Raw genomic sequence first — 17672 nt, forward strand, 5'->3', positions numbered from 1 at the left:
CCCTCTCTCGCTTCCACTCTGTCTCTCAAAAATAAATAAATGTAATAAATTTTTTTTTAAAAAAGACAACAGATAATGGGTCACCTGCATGGCTCAGTCAGTTAAACATCCAATTTTAAGTTTCAGTTAAGGTCATGATCTCATGGTTCATGAGATCGAGCCCTGCATTAGGCTTTGCCCTGACAGTGTGTAACCTGCTTGGGATTTTCTTTCTCTGCCCTCCCCCCTCTTGTGTGAGGGCACTCACTCTCTTTGTCTGTCTGTCTGTCTCTCTCTCAAAATAAATAAATAAACAAACAAATAAATAAATACAACAGATAATAAGTTTTGATGAAAATATGGGAACAGAGAAGACTTGTACACTGTTGGTGGGGATGTAAATTGGTACAACCACTATGGAAAACAGTATGGAGGTTCCTCAAAAAATTAAAAATAGGACCACCATATGATCTAGAAATCCCACTTCTAGGTATATACCCATCTGCCTCATTCACCACTCTGTACCCAGCACTTGACTGACACAATGGGTCAAAGGGTGTTGACTGATAGGTTGATCGATGTGGAAGTCCCTTCTGACCCACCTGCCATCAGGTTCTACTATCTTCACGGTGAGAGGTATTGACTTTTAATTCTTTTGGTTTCTCACAGTTCCTTTGAATACATGTGATATTCTTTAAAGGTTTTCAAGAAAGGTGGGTGGCAGCTAGTTTATAGTTTTTCTTCTCATAAAGCTGTATTATCAGAGTATTTTTAAAGGCCTACTTTTTAGGCACCCAGTTAACTCTGGTTGTACTAGATGCTTAGCCATGGACTCTAATTCAGTGTTTGGGTATTAATAGCTAAAATTATGTTGAACTATTTCTTTAAAAAGATAAAAGATTTCAAAAAATGAAGTATTTTATAAGATTTATAACATACAAATAGATTTTCTTCACCACCAACTTGTAGTAAATTCCACTAAATGTTAATTCATGGGACATATTCCTGCCAGAAATTTCATTACTGTGATAGATTCATCCAAATCATCATATTTAGACGTCACACTCACTAATAACCTTTTATGGGTGAGAATACCGGGTGATAGACTCTATCTCAGACTACTTTCTTTTCTTAAATTTTTTAAATTTTTTCAAATGTTTATTTATTTTTGACAAATTCAGCACAGATCCAGACGTAGGGCTTAAAGCCAAGAACCGTGAGATCATGACCTGAGCTGAAGTCAGATGCTCAACCTACTGATCCACTCAGGTGCCTCTCAGACCACTTTTCTAAAAACAAATTCATCACAGCCACTATCAACTGTCATTCTGGAAGCTTCAGTCAGGGCCGCGGGGGCTCCCTTTAGCTTCTCTCCTGAAGTCTTCCTATCCAAGCCACTTTATCTCCTGTTTTTCCGGTACCTTTCAAGATAGTTTCCAATTCCACAGTGACTGTCATGATTCTTTCAGCGATGCCACTGGTATCAGTGTTGTGCTAGTTCCCTGTATTTCCATCCAAGACTTTCTCCTTCCCCCATCCTTGGCAAAGAACAGATCTTGGGATTATCGGAGTGGGTTCTATCATCTGAGCAGAGGATCCCCTGGGTTCCACCATTAAGTTATGAAAACCTCTGATATCCCACCATGTGGAGAAACTGGTCCCCTGAAACTGGTCAGTGGCCTGGCTCTCTTTTGAGAAGTCTTGTAGTCATGGGTATTAGTAACCTGCAAGGCTTCCATTGTGAGGAAATTATAATGCATTATCTTTGTGAAGGTAGTAAATATCTTCTATAATACAATAGATGGTTCTCATAAGATAATGTGTATGTGCTAAAGTACCATATAAACAATAAAACACTATGTAAACGTTAAACTTGTTGAGTATTATTTGAAAGACCTCAACTTGAGTATCTACTCAATTAATATCTTTCTTGGATCACTAATACAAGCAGAGATATATGTGGGTTATTTAAAAAAAAACATTTATTTAAACTTGCATCAATATACTTTCCTAATTGTTTTTTTATCCCTTTTAGGGCAGAGACCCTGATTTTGTCCTCAATTATCTCCCCGTCCAAGGTCTGCAATTTCATCTCGTTAAAAGTGTCCAGCAATCTAAAATTTCTTCAGTGGCCATCTAGTGACCTGTGTTTGAACCATGGTTTAATAGGAATTTTGTTCCACTTACTGGGGGAGAGACAGTGGGCTATTATATAAAGAAATATAATTTTTTGAGATGATTTTGAGCAGGAAGGCATGGAATTTGCTGCTTTAATAACTCCCATGTGGATAATCTCAATTGCAAAAGTTTCCAATATGTGAGTCTTGTATCATTAGTGGGTCATGAAATCTATTTATTGATGGTTCATCAGTACTTGTTTCAATGAGAAATAATAGAATAAAATGGGTTGGGATGGGATGAGAGGGGACAGAAAATGTTACCGTCGCCTTATACACTTTTTTTTTTTCTGAAAGTTTGGTTTTTGAAAGAGGGGAAGAGGGAGAGAAGTGCATAGATTGTGAAGTAACATCTGTTTCTCAGTATGGGACAGGATGACACAAATTGGAAAGCCTCTGCTCTGTGAGAATCTTCCTTTGGGCGCATTGCCCAACTGCATGGTGAGGCCGGCTGTGTCAGGGATGGTGTGGACATTCTGCGAGAAGAGTTGTCCCGGATACATTTTTAAAGATTCACATACATAGAAGGAGAAATAATAAAATTCCTACTCAAAGTGTCCATTTGAATTGTACACTATTTGAAAACTATTTTCTTCCTTAGCAAGATAAAACTTATTATTTCTAATGTACTTAAATACACATGGGGATTTTCTTTCTACTACTTTAGTTGTTTTTTTTTTTTTTTTTTTTTTTTTAACTGCCCTGTATTTTGTTTGAGGATAAGAACTGTCTTCTCATCTTTGTAGACCCAAGGGCAGTGCAGTGACGGCCACACAGTTGACATTGAGTAAATGTTTGCTAACTATCCTCTAATGAAATCTTCATGTTTTAGGACATGCAAATCAAAACTAATAAAATAATAGCAGGAAGAATTGATTATCAGCTGCCTTCCACTAGTTAACATGTGTTTTTTTTTGGTTTTTTGTTTTTGTTTTGTTTTTACGTAATGTCTTCTGTTTTGTTTTAAACATTTTTTAACGTTTATTTATTTCGGAGAGAGAGACAGAGACAGAGTGCGAGCGGGGGAGGGGGCAGAGAGAGACACACAGACACAGAATCTGAAACAGGCTCCAGGCTCCGAGCTGTCAGCCCAGAGTCCGATGCGGGATCAAACCCACAAACCGCAAGATCATGACCTGAGCTGAAGTCAAATACTTAACCCACTAGCCACCCAGGAGCCCCACATAATTTCTTCTTTAAATCCCTAGACTAATCCTGCCAAATAGATGATTTAATCCAATGGTAAAAAATGAAGAAATTGAGGCAAATATGTAAGTCACCAAACTCACCAGCTCGCATGCCAGAAAAAATCGTCTGTGATAACTAAGTTTAAAAGGAAGAAAAACAGGGGCACCTGGATGGCTCAGTTGGTTAAGCATCCAACTTTCAGCTTCAGGTCATGAGCTCCCGGTTGATGAGTTTGAGCCCCGCACTGGGCTCTATGCTGACAGCGTAGATTGGGATTCTTGGTCTCCCTCTTTCTCTGTCTCTCTTCCTCTGTCTGGACCTCCCCTTCCTCGCCCTTTGCACATGCACAAGCGAGCTCTCTCTCTCAAAAATAAATAAAAACATTTAAAAAATGGAAGGAAAACAGTTAGATTTCTCAAGAATGTGTGGAAACTAAGAAATGGGATCTTAAGTCATCTTTCTATCACATCCCGGCTCATAGGGTGCTCAGGATCTCAGCCTTTCAATAAATACTCTCTGTCTGTCTTTGTCTCTTTGTCTCTTTCACTCTCTTCAGTTACTTGGTCTTAGTGGTTTTAGAAAACACTTTTAAAAAAGGAAAACATTTTTCTTCTTAATAGAGCTCATGTCAAGTTTTATTTTTAATAGATCCCATTATGTATATCAAATACAACATGGTTGTGTACATAAAATGGTTGTGTATGACTTCACTCATATGAGGACTTTAAGGTACAAAACGATGAACATAAGGGAATGGAAGCAAAAACAATATAAAAACAGGGAGGGGGACAAATCATAAGAGACTCTTAAATATGGAGATCAAACAGAGGGTTACTGGAGAGGTTGTGGGAGGGGGATGGGCTAAATGGGTAAGAGGCATTAGGAATCTACTCCTGAAATCGTTGTTGCACTATATGCTAACTAACTTGGATGTAAATTAAAAAAAGAAATTAAAGAAAGAAAACAAGAAATAAAAAATGGTTGTATATGCAACAGAATAAAAAATATAAAGAAGTAATGAATAGTTATATATACCCATTGAAATATAGGGTATCTTTGAGGATTGAGGGGAACAGTGGAAAAACTAAATAAATCCTAATTTCTCATAATAGACTCTGTACAAAATTGGCATATTTTAAGGAAATGAAATGAATTTACAATTAATTGACCACAGCTTCACAGCAGCCCGGTAGTATGAGCTTGAGCAATTTAGATTTATCATTATAGACTTCCATTACTCTGTTTCAATATGCAGCAAAAATATTCTGAGCATGACATATGAAAGAGGAAAATTAAAATGTTCCCTATTCTTAATTTTCTTGCTGGTTCTTTTTGTGTTCCCTGTACAATTATGTAAAATCCAATTACTTAAGTCAATATCATAATAGTTAGAAATCTCTACTTTAGTAGTTATGAGAATGTGGTAGCCAAATGGGTTTATAGAGAATGCAGTGTATCTTATACAAGAAAAGCTGCTCTTTGCTTACATCTTCTGCATGAACACTCCTGTCTTCGCACAGGATGTAAATCTAGGTGGGATTTCTCTTCAATTGCATGCAATATCATCTACTTCTCCACACTATTTCTTTTTTATTATTATCATTCCTCCATTTGTGCTCTACTTATCCAAATAAATATTCTTCTTAAAAAATTTTTTATTGTGTATTTATTTTTGAGAGAGAGAGTGCAAACAGGGGAGGGGCAGAGAGAGAGGGAGACACAGAATCCGAAGCAGGCTCCAGGCTCTGAGCTGTCTACACAGAGCCTGATGTGGGGCTCGAATCCACAAACCACGAGATCATGACCTGAGCCAAAGTTGGACGCTTAACTGACTGAGCCACCCAGGTACCCCTCAAATAAATATTCTTAAATACTTCATCATATATCCTGCCACATCCTTGTAGAATATTTTTTTTAGCATTCATTTGCCTTTTCCAGAGACTAAATTTGTAGAAATGCAATTTATTAATGGCACAAAATGCTAATAACTAAATACTCCAATATCTAAGATCTTTGAAAAAGTACTGCTCAGTATTTCCTTGATGTCAAATGCTTAGATAATGTTAATAAGTAAAATATATACTACTTTAGTACCTAGAAGATTGTGACAGTTCACCGTTCTCAGGATGCGTACTCTTTTATTTATTTTACTCCTTGTAGTGGGTTATATGGTTTTAAAATAAATAGAGTTTTAAAAGTAGAACTGAGTTTATAATATACTACTAACTGTGTGATTAGAGACAAATAAACTCCTTCGTACTTCACATGTCTTAAAAAAAAACAGACAAACAAGCAAACAAACGAACAAACAAACAAAACCAGATACCCAACCCAACTCTTTATGTTGCTTCATGGGTTATAAGAATATATTGTTATAGCATGCATTATTAAAAATAAAAGCCCACAAAATTTTGACCACTGCTTTTAGCAATAACATAAAAGTGAATAGGCTAATGATTTCAATTTTTTATAGCTAATTTTTATTTTTAGGTATAAGGATGGATCAATTGCTAACATTTTATTAAACAATACCCTGAAAGTAACAAATTATGTGGAAGACAACGTCCCTGTCATGAGGGCTCCTCTCACACAAGCTGGCAAGAGTTGGAAAGTAAGTTATAGCCCACAACCACAAAATAATTCCAGTACCTTCCTGACCAGAAGGATTCTACTAACAAAACATGAAAAAAGAAAAAGTGAACTAAAAATCCTATTGCAAATGAAATATTGACTAAAACAATCAAATTAAAGTTCTCATTTTAAATTATATCCCCCCAAAGCATATTCAATTTAGGTGACAGAAGGAAATTCTAAAATTATTACTCAGGAATTTCCAGTGTTCTCCAATTCCTTATGCAGCATAATATAAATTTGTTACCATGATATCCATGGCCAGATAACCTTTCTGGTTCAAGCTCTTTTCCACTTGCAAAGGGAAAAGGAGGGCCCTTGAACTTCCTCAAACAAGTGCTTTGCATGTTGAACTTGTCCTATTTTCTTTCCTGTGATTTTGCTCTGCCTGTCCAAATGCATTATCCTCTAAGTCCCAACCTGAGCTTTACATTTCTGGAAAAAGTCCTCCGATCTTCACTTCTTTTCTCATGAGATTATGTCAGTCTAACTACAGTTATAGTTAGTTTGTAATGTTGTTGATAGCTGCGTGTCAATTCCATTACACTGTTGCTTAAACTTGCACCCTCCAAGACCTAGCATAAACCCTGGCATATAGCAGGGACAAATAAATATTTATTTAATGAGCTTGTCTTCTTGTATTTGAAATATGAATCCCTTTGAGTAGATGCTTGTTAGCATGAAATATTTGGTAGACACACCTGAAGAAGTTCATAGACAGTAAAGTGCCCATATGATGAACTGAAATGAGGTGTCGAGATACTTAGAGAGTAAAGCTCGTGGTACCAGCTTCAAAGCTTCAAAATGAAGAAATGTAGCTTATGATCAGCTCCATCACTTCTGGTAGATACTAAAAGAATTGAAGGTGTTTTGTTTTGTTTTGTGTGTGTGTGTGTGTGTGTGTGTGTGTGTGTGTGTGTGTAGTGTGCATAATGGGTCAGACCAACTGAAGAATGCTCTCAGAATACCCAAAGGTATTAAAGCAGAGTCCATAAACCAGAAATTGGTCTCAATTGGTCTTAATTACCTGAAAGAAAGTAAAAAGGTAATCTAAGTCTTGCTATTTCTTCTAGGTCTAGGATGATCAAAGAACGGGTGTGATCCTAACAGACAACTTAGATGTTCTGGAACCGAGAAGTTCATCACAAAAAGTGCCATTTCCCCCCTCTAATTGCGGTTGAACCAGTCATTGAAATTATAAACATCATCACAATTACCACATTCATCTGCAACAGTGGAATAATATTTACCAAGTGAGTAGCTCAACATTATTTTAGATTTATGAAATATCCATGCATTTATTCAGTAGTCCTCACCCGTAATACTTTATTCATGCAGGGAGCAATACAATATTGTATTTTCACTGTCCTATCTCCATCCCAATTGGGTGATAGGTCCAGTGTTCACCGTTAAGAACTATCCCAAGCAGCTCACGTCCCAAATACCCATCTAAATCAGAGGTTCCAAACAAAAGAATAACTTTGCCTCCAGAGGACAATTGGCAAGGTCTGGAGACATATGCAATTGCCACAACAGAAGTATGGTGTGTGTGGGGAAGGTGGGGGAGGCAGTGCTACTGGCATCTAGTGGAAGAGGCCAGGGATGCTGCTAAACATCTTAGGACGCACAAGACAGCTCTATCCTAACAAAGAAAGATCCAACCCAAATGTGAATAGTGCCAAGAGCCCTGGAAACCACGGAGACAGTAAATGCTTGGTTAAAGTGCAAGAAACAAAGCAAAAAGGTAGAGAATGATAAGAGAAGGGCATGACCAAAGGGGGGGGGGGTGGATCATGACAAAGTAAGCGAATACAGCAAATGTGAGAAATATGATGATGCGAAATAGCACAAGATGGGCAAACAGATTAACGATTATCGTGGAAAATAAATTCTCCGAACGTTGCCCTCTGCTCTAATATGTTTCACGTGCAGAGCTAGGCCTGAGTTGTGTTTTTAGTAGTACTATGCTGGAGAGTGTGGGGTGATCTTTAGCAGAAAGGAAATTATTCCTATGAATACACATAAATGTGTATTAAGAGGTTTCAATATTCCAGTGAGCCATCACAAAACTGCTAGAAATCTCTCTTACAAATTAGACATGAGTATCTGAGAAAATGATCTTAAAAAACTATGAACATAATTTTATAAACTGAGAGGAAGATTCTTTATAAGTAAAATTTTAATTTAATCTTGCTTAAAGTCTTGGGCACGAATTTAAACTATATATTTTAGGAGATAGGTACTGTCAGCCCATATTTTCAAGAAAATAGAGACCATGGTAGTTAATTTTGTTTAATGTTTATTATTATTATTTTTTTTGAGAGGGGGGTAGGGGCAGTGAAAGAGGAGAGAGAGGATCCCAAGCAGACTCCATGCTGTCAGCACAGAGCCTGACTTGGGACTCCATTTCACAAACTGTGAGATCATGACCTGAGCTGAAATCAAGAGTCGGATGCTTAACTGAGCCAGCTAGGCGCCCCACCAATAAATCCCTTTTAGAGCAAACCCTATTTGGCATCTATTTATCAAAGGACTACAGCTAACACATTGGATCAGCAACCAGGTTTGTTTATTTATTTTTTTTAATTTTTTAATGTTAATTTTTGTTTTTGAGAGAGAGATAGAGCATGAGCCAGGTAGGGGCAGAGAGAGAAGAAGACACAGAATCTGAAGCAGGCTCTAGGCTCTGAACTGTGAGATCATGACCTGAGCCGAAGTCAGACGCTTAACTGACTGAGCCACCCAGACACCCCAAGATTTGTTTATTTTTTTATATGAAGTGGTAACTTACTCTTTGGATTGTCAGTAATGAGTTTTGTGTGATTTACTCATGTTTTTTGAAATCATTTTTGTTTTATTACTATTGAAACTTAAATTTTTTTGTCTCTATTACTGCACTTGCTACATGATGGTGAGTTAGAATTGTATGTGTGTGAACTTCATGAAGGCAGGGAATTTAGGCCTTTGTTCAGAACAATGTCTGGTCTATAATCAGAAATCAATAAATATTTTTCCAACGAATGCCTAACTAAAATAATTCTCTAAAGCAATCAGATGAACAAATCCACCTACCAGGGGAAATAAACCTTTTAACATGCAATATATGACATGTATTTGAATTGTGCTTTAAATTTCTTATTTCCTATTGAGTAACTTATGTCATATGAAACAGATAATACAAAACAAAACAAAAAGATGCTTTCCTAATGAAGATAGTCAAAGGTGCGTGATGCATTCAATACATGTACCATATGAATAAAAAAAATGGAATGCCATAATTCATGGTAGAAAAAAAGTTTATTTTAAATGCCAATTCTAGGGATGCCTGGGTGGCTCAGTCGGTTGGGCAGCTGACTTCGGCTCGGGTCGTGATCTCATGGTCCATGAGTCTGTGAGTTCGAGTCCCGCATCGGGCTCTGTGCTGACAGCTCAGAGCCTGAGCCTGCTTCGAGCTCTGTGTCATCCTCTCTCTCTGTACCTCCTCGGCTCACACTCTGTCTCTCTCTCTCTCAAAAATAAATAAACGTTAAAAATTGTTTAAATGCCAATTCTATTTGAAATTTAAGTGAAAAAATTCTAAGATAACAATAAGAGAAAAATCTTAGAAAGAAAGTAACAGAAGGGATTCTGGGCATTGACATAAGAATGAAACTTCAACATATATCTCATATGTCTGATTTAGAAAAAAAGGTCACTTTGTCCACAGTGAATCACATACTTCTGGGAGGACTGTGACGGCAAGTCCTGCTGAAGGAGATGGTCGGTGATTGCAGATATTGGACAAGCTGCATGTTAACATTTCATAAGGTACAAACATAACCGTGAGATAATGGGGGATATTCAGTAAGCTGACCTAAAAAAGCGAGAGCTAAAAGCTGGTTGGTTACAAGTTGACTGGCAACTCCTGGAAGAAAAATAAGTTGGACGACAGAAGCTGGACCCACAGCCCAGAGATTGGAAACCAGCGCTCCCATAACCAAAAGACCCAAGGCCAATGTTTCCACATCCCAGAGATCCAGTGTAATTTGTTTGGCAGGGTCCAAAGAAGATGGAATTCTTTGGACGGAAGCAAGATGTCTGGTAGGATCTGGCCCCAGTACAGGATGTCCAGCAGCTGGTGGGCTCACAGTAGGTCTCCTGGCAGCCACCAAAGAGAGAGGAGCCCAGCTGGCAGGTGCTGGGAGAGTAGACTGCATTGCTGGGGTAGAAAGAGTCATAGGTGGAAACGGGGTGCCCCAGGTAACCTCCAAGAGAGCTGGAGGAGAAGCTTCCAGAACTGCGGTTGTAGTGCATGTTGGGGGTTCTGAGTTCAGCTGAGTTGCAGAGAGGTTTGGTGAGTGTGACTGTTACCTTCTACTGGAACCTTATTATATACCCTAGCAATGGGGTAGTAGCATGTGCCCTTTTTAATAAGAATGCTTAATTAGGCTCCAGTCAAAATGAAATCCATTAACCATCAAAGCCCTTTTTTATGAACAAAGACTTTTAAATGAAAGAATCTCATTAGTTTTTCAAAGCGATTGTTCATGAGGTAAAAATGTCACCTCTCATTCACCTGGTCTGGGTGGATGAATGTAATTGTATGGTAAGTGTCCCTTTAAGATTGGTGTTTTATTCATCTACCCCTCAAGATATTGTATCGAATGGGTAACACAGTCAGAAATTTGCCATGTTTAAAGTTCTCAAAAAAGTGCTTTGTAGGCTGGAGGGGATATTTATTTTGTTCCAAGTTTAGGAACCCAATTGAGAACAACAACAACAACAAAATCCGTACTCTCTGTTCCCTCTCCCAAATCTTGTGGCCCTTATAGAAGAAATAAACCCCTATGCACTCCTAATTGATGGAAAAGCTGAATGAATATCCTACACATTTGGATTTTGGTTTTCCTACAACACAAGTGCCCAAGCTGCTTTTGTGTGTATAAGTATTTGATTTAAAAACAGAGGGTCTAATATCTGCAGGAGTACTTTGAAGATTACATTGTAAAAATACTGAAGTCGGGGAATCCTTGCCCTGAAGTTGACTTGCTTCCTGTTAGAGTCACCGATAAATTGTCAAAAACTCTTCATCCCTATAAAGTTTAAGTAATTTTTTGGTGGTGTTGATGTGATTGAAAACGAGAGAATAAGCACTACACATAAAAAAAAATGGGTCTTTTAGTCTCACAGTTTCCTCTCATAGGGTGGGAATTTTACCATAGAAGGTAAAGGAAATCAAGAAATTAGGAAAGTGTCTACGCTATGTAGACTTCAAAGAAATAACAAATGTTTGAAGAATTCATAGTTACAAATGACTTTTATAAATTGAAATGGGGTGGGGGAAATCAGAAAAGACGATAATGTGAAATTCAGAATGAATGCCTTTGATTCTGCCCAGAGAATTAGTATCATTAGTATCTTTCTAGACTCTCCGGCCAAGGTCATCATTGACTGCAAGTGGAGTAGTGCATGGTTACAGGAAATGGCTTAAAATATCCTGTGGGAATGGGCAAACCTCCTAGGATGCCCATCTTCAAAAATTGAAATGTTGTCCAGTGGAAATGAGCTGAGACTCATTCTAGAAAGAACTGAGATTACTAGGTGGAAGCTTTAATGTAAGATTCAGCTAAAAATCTAAGACAAGCCACTGTTGTAGGTAATGAGATTTCCATCTTGAGGGCACTGGGAATAGCTTATCAGGATGTTGTCAATGGGATTCCAACCTGGTAGAGGACTGGAGATAATTGTTAAACTCCCTTCCAAATTGTAGACTTCATGGGTCTGAACTTTTTGAGTAGATGAATTGGTTTTCAAGAATGTTTCATATATTACCCAACATAGTTTGTCCTCTTTCTAAAATAAGCAAATCTTATTTATTAGGCTTCTTAATTATGAATAGCAGAAAGCATTCTACTATATTCCAAACCTTCCTATTTTATTTGTGTATAAAATACTGAACATTGGGGTGCCTGGGTGACTCAGTCAGTTGAGCATCCAACTCTTGATTTCAGCTCAGGTCATGATCCCAGAGTTGTGAGAATGAGCCTTGTGGCAGGCCCTATGCTGAGCGTGGAGACTTCTTAAGATTCTCTCTCTCCATCTGCCCCTCTCCCCTGCTGACAATCTTTCTCTCTCTGTCTCAAAAACAAAAATAAAAACAAAAACAAAAATATGGAACACCAAAACATCCGTGTATTCAACTCACCTAAATCGAATTTGCTTGCTTGTTTGGATGTCATCTGCTCTTATATAAGCTATTTCTGTGGAAGAATATTCTATAAGTCAGGTATTAGGGATTTTTTTTTACATTCTTACCTCCACAAAATGGAGGTTTTTGCACTCCAACACTTTTGTTCAGAAGTGGAAAGGAAATGCTCTACGGTGAAATGAACAAATCAAACAGCACAGAAGCCACAGGAAGATAAACTTTCTCAATCTCTCTACTTCCTCAAGGTATCAATCTTCATTACCCTACTACATTGAGGTGGAATATGAGTCATAGAACAAGAAAAAATATGACCATTATTTTAGAAATTTTGTAATGCTTGTCAGAAACACCTGAAAACAATTTAAGTCAAAGTGATGTATGTTGCTTTCTGAGGCAAGGAAGAATCTCCTTAAGATGGCTCCTTTGGTCCAATACTTCAAGGCAATTACCTTATAAACTTTCTTTAGAACAAGAACATTTTCCAGAGTCTGGGGAGTTTTGTTTTTTTTTTAATGATCAACACTACTTCTGATTAAAGATAGAAATACATTGGGCATTTTTGCCACGTTTTGGTTTTTTAATGCTTTTTCAGCAATCCTAGATGAATCACCTCTAACATTCCAAAATAGCATAAAGCAATTTATAATATTTAATTTATACCACAGTAAACACACACATACACACACAAGAAAGAAAAACTAAGATTGATATATACATATATATATATATATATATATATATATATTTAAGTTTATTTAGAAAGAGAGAGAGGGAGCAGGTGGGGGAGGACAGAGAGACAGAGAGAGAGAGAGAGAGAGAGAGAGAGAGAGAGAGAGAGAGAATCCCAAGCAGGCTCCATGCTGTCACTGCAGAGCCTGACACAGGGCTCGATCCTATGAACTGTGAGATCATGACCTGAGCTGAAATCAAGAGTCCGACATTCAACTGACTGAACCACCCAGGCGCCCCCAAGATTGACTCTTACTAGTTTTCATACACTTTAAGCAAACCCTGAATTCCTCAATTCCCTGAAATAAGGGTATCTCGGTTAATATTTCACTGAAGCCATTCAAATTGAGATCTGACTTTTAAAAAATCCTCATACATCTTGCATATTACCATTGGTGCTTCCTGATGGCACCATTCATTAAGGAAACTTGCTTGGCAACAATCAATGTATGTTTTTGTTTAAAAGAAATGACTATGAATAGATCAGTTAGTTAGCAACTTTGCCATCCAGATGGCAACAATTTGAGGCAGATTGTGAAAGGGGTATCAATTATTTTTAATTAAGCCAGCTTTCCTCCTCCCAGACACTGTCTACCTCTAAAGCAGTTCTCTGAGTGATCTGCTGGATGACCTTTGGTAGAGGAAGATGACTAATAGCTTTGAAGATTCAATGCTATTACCTGAATTCCAAGCCACAAACATTACTGTGCTTTCCAGTTGTAAAACCACAAAAACTACATGCGTTTGATTATGATGATCTTTTCAATTCAATTAAAAGCAGAAGGTAACCTGTTTTTATGTGTCATGCAAACGGCACACCCAATGATAAGGGTATATAAATGCCCCAGTCCAAGATGTGACATTCAAACTCAGAATCTTGCTGTAAAGCACATCTCCTGTCACCATGTCCCACAACTGCTGCTCTGGAAACATCTCCTCTCAGTCCCTTGGGGGGTTCCTGCGCTACCCAGGATCTTCCTGTGGATCTCTCTACCCCAACAACCTGTTCTTCAGCACTAATCTCCACTCTCCCAGCAGGTGCCAGCTGGGCTCCTCTCTCTACAGTGGTTGTCAGGAGACCTGCTGTGACCCCACCGGCTTCCGGACATCCTACCTGGTGTCCAGCCCCTGCCAGACGTCCTGCTACCGACCAAGGACCTCCATGTTCTACAGCCCCTGCCAGACAATGTATTCTGGGTCTCTGGACTTTGGCTCCAATGGCTTTCAATCTTTTGGTTATGGCTCTCCCTTTCTGGGCTTTGGATCCAGTGGTTTCCAATCAATGGGGTGTGGTCCCAATGCTTTTTCATCCCTGAGTTGTAGATCGAGCTTTTATCGTCCAATGTCCTTCTCTTCTAGAAGTTGCCAGTCTGCTTTTTACCAACCAACCTGTGGATCTGGCTTCTACTAATCTTATGGTTGAACATAATACCTCCTATGTCTAGAAATTTAACGCAATAACTACTATATCAAGATCCATGCGACCTATTGATCTCCTGTCCTATCATTAGCTTACAAATTTGACTTATACTGTTACCTATTATGGATTAGAAATAACTTGAGTTCCAGTAATTGGAAAATACATTCATTGAAGAAAGATGTTGAAGCAGTTTTCTTGTAGTTATATAGATGTAGTACTGAGGCATGTTTCTTTCTTAATATCAACTAGTTATTTCTTCTAGTGCATTTGTTTCAAATTTTACAAAATGGAAAAATATAAGTTTAAATAAAAATATATTATATGACCTTCACATATAAGATTTTCATATTATTTGTTTACTCTGTGTCTTCAAAACTACTTTTAAACATCTGAATGGATATTTCTGATATTTGTGTTTACCATTTAAAATTTTTTTTATTTTAGCCAGTAAAGTCATCAGGGCACCTGGATGGCTTGAGTAAGCATCAGACTCTTGATTTCAGCTTGGGTCATGGTCTCACAGGGTGTGAGTTCCAGCCCCATGTCAGGCTCTATGCAGAGAGTGCAGAGCCTGCTTGGGATTCTCTCTCCCTCTCTCTCTGCCCCTCGCCTTCTCTCATGCTCTCTCTCTCTCTGTCAAAATAAATAAATAAACATTTTTTTAAGTCAAATCATCAACTGTCTTTTTGGTTTGAAAGAAATGATTTCATCTTTAATGTCTACTCCATATCTTCACATGATAAAATCTAGGCATATATTTTTTATTGAAAATTTTTTTACATTTATTTATTTTTGAGAGACAGAGTGAGACAAAGTGAGAATGAGGGAGGGGCAGAGAGAGAGGGAGACACAGGATCTGAAGCAGGCTCCAGGCTCTGAGCTGTCAGCACAAAGCCCGACGCGGGGCTCGAACCCACAGACCGTGAGATCATGACCTGAGTCGAAGTCGGACTCTCAACTGACTGAGCCACCCAGGTGCCCCTAGACATATATTTTTAAGAAAACAAACAATTGTGGCCTTTTGTTCTGTATGGAGTGAGAAATTTCAATGTTTTTATGCAGAATAATTATAAATTGTAAAGGATATTAAACATACTACATAATTTTAGAAAGAAGATTACTCTAATAACTGTATCCTAAAATATAAGAGAAAGTGGACTGAAGTTCTCCAGTAGTAAGTTAGACGTTAGTGAATTAGATTTGGTGAGGCTTCCATTAACCCCATTCTGCTGACATAGAAGAAATCAAGTCTCAAGTGTTGAATCACTACATTGTACATCTGAAACTAATATAGCACTGTGTGTTAACTACAATGGAATTAAAATAAAATTTTAATAATAATGGGAAAAAAAGACCAAGTCTCTAAATTAAATATCTAACACATTCCAATATTTATTAGTAGGTAAGCACAGCAGAGTCAGTCCTGTAAGTTTGGTGAAGTCCCAACATGCTCCTGCTTTGCGGTTGTTTGGTTGATAACACTCATTGGAAAACACCAAGGACAAAACAAAACCCAAAGCCAATGCAAATATTCTGTTTCAGCATTCAGCCAAACATCCGGGCAGATGACAACCTTCGAATCAGCACCTCTGTCCCAGATTTTTACCCTCTCAGTCAAGGGCAATGTTACTGAAGGCACAGAGAGCTAAATTCTTACCCACAGGGTAACCGTATGTCTTGGTTTATTCTGTCTGGCTTAGCATCCAGTCTCATTTTTTCATGGTCTTAGAGTTTTTACTTATGAGTGATCATTGAATTAACATAAGTGAGATAGGTTTGAGAGGCCTCCACTTTACTTTGGTCATGCTTTCATCTAGTAGGGTATAAGATGCATATACAGTGAACAGAGTCTTTGCTTTAACCAATGTTAAATCGGAAAGAAGACAAGCCTTTTCTTATCCTTCCGTTGTTCACCCTTTTTGAATAAAATCGGATTATTGTTTTTCTTTCGAAGACAGTGTGCCAAGGGATCGCTGAGAAACAATTACACTCCGATACAAATGGTAGGACAGCTCACACATTCAAATCTTGGTGGAGGGTCATTTGTTTTTCTAACCTGGTCAGACTGCTTTGGCTCTCTTGATGGTGCACAACCTGTAATACAATATATCGTGTTACCAGTGGGTGGAGTTAGTGAGAAATTTGAGAATTACTGATTAGCTGTATATGAAATATGAGCATGCACTTGAGGCTGCCACACCACATATAAAGAATAATTTACATGCCCTTGCTGCCGTCGTTTGACCGCATATTATATTAGTTAAATCTGCAGCTATTAGTTTTGTTTGGAAACATTTTCTTCTTTAAACTTTGCAAAATTTTATTCTCAGGAGCAATTACTCAAATGAAAAGTTCATATGCAATGAAAAAGGTAAATACAGAATTTCTGTTATTAAAGCAGTTGACGGTCAATATATAATCTGAACCATAATTTGAAACTATTTACTATCCACTATGGAGGTCAGCAATGGCACTGACCACATGAAAAGTTAGAGACAATTTTGCTGAAGAAGCATCCGTAGCTACTTCAAAGTACAAGTTTTTTCCAAGTTTATTTATATTTTTATTTAAATAATCTCTGCACCCAACGTGGGACTCAAACTCATGACCCCGAGATCAAGAGTCACATGCTCTTTCTACTGAGCCAACCAGGTGCCCAAAGGTAGTTTTTATGATAATGTGAGGAGAGAAAAATTCTCTAAAGGCCTGATATACAAGGGAAGCCATCTTAGACTTATTTCTAAGTCAGCCTGACTGTACATTAACTTTTTTCAAACCAAAAGCCTGATTGATGGCCGCCATAATGCATTGTATACCTACTTTGTGAATGAGGAGCCTTAAGGAAAACCATCTTGTCCTTGAGATATCGATCATTGCTCCTACTTCCTGCATTCCTTCATTTTACAACTCATGATTTCTACCTATTTGTCAATCTATAATTTTTTTGAACTTGTCCAAGATTGTAAAAAAGTACCTAACCCTGTAAAGACTGTTCATTCTCAGGAGCACTTTCTTTCCAGTGAAGATTGTGTTTTCCGGGCAGCTGTCCTAATTGGGGCTTGAGTAAGACTCTATTTTCATTCTATATTAGAGTTCTTGCTGGCAAATCTGCATCACCAAATGCTTCCAAAGATGATTATCATTAGCAGTTGCAAAAGATGTGTTAACATATCACTCGGATACATACATTTTTATTTAGGTCGAATAACTATGCTAATGATCTTCACGCATGTTAAACCCTAAGTTTTCTCGTGCATTCGAAAAGAACACACACGCAAAAGCAATAGCTGTTGATGTGCTCTTCCATTAGAGTTGTGTTTGTTTTACTCTTGTTCATTTGTTTCATATCAATTTAATTATT

General features: G+C 37.8%; 2 protein-coding genes across 2 annotated transcripts; one reads left to right on the forward strand and one right to left on the reverse strand.

Moving 5' to 3' along the window:
* Positions 1-9508: 9508 nt before the first annotated feature.
* LOC109260469 (keratin-associated protein 15-1) lies at positions 9509-10337 on the reverse strand. Its single transcript, XM_019438702.2, has one exon. The coding sequence runs from the start codon at positions 10266-10268 to the stop codon at positions 9816-9818; it is 453 nt and encodes a 150-aa protein (XP_019294247.1). The 5' UTR covers positions 10269-10337; the 3' UTR covers positions 9509-9815.
* A 3401-nt stretch (positions 10338-13738) lies between these two features.
* LOC109260468 (keratin-associated protein 13-1-like) lies at positions 13739-14642 on the forward strand. Its single transcript, XM_019438701.2, has one exon. The coding sequence runs from the start codon at positions 13796-13798 to the stop codon at positions 14300-14302; it is 507 nt and encodes a 168-aa protein (XP_019294246.1). The 5' UTR covers positions 13739-13795; the 3' UTR covers positions 14303-14642.
* The last annotated feature ends 3030 nt before the right edge of the window (positions 14643-17672 follow it).

Source organism: Panthera pardus, unplaced genomic scaffold (assembly GCF_024362965.1).
Source record: "Panthera pardus isolate Hobbes unplaced genomic scaffold, ASM2436296v1 HiC_scaffold_16, whole genome shotgun sequence".
Classification (NCBI taxonomy): Eukaryota; Metazoa; Chordata; class Mammalia; order Carnivora; family Felidae; genus Panthera; species Panthera pardus.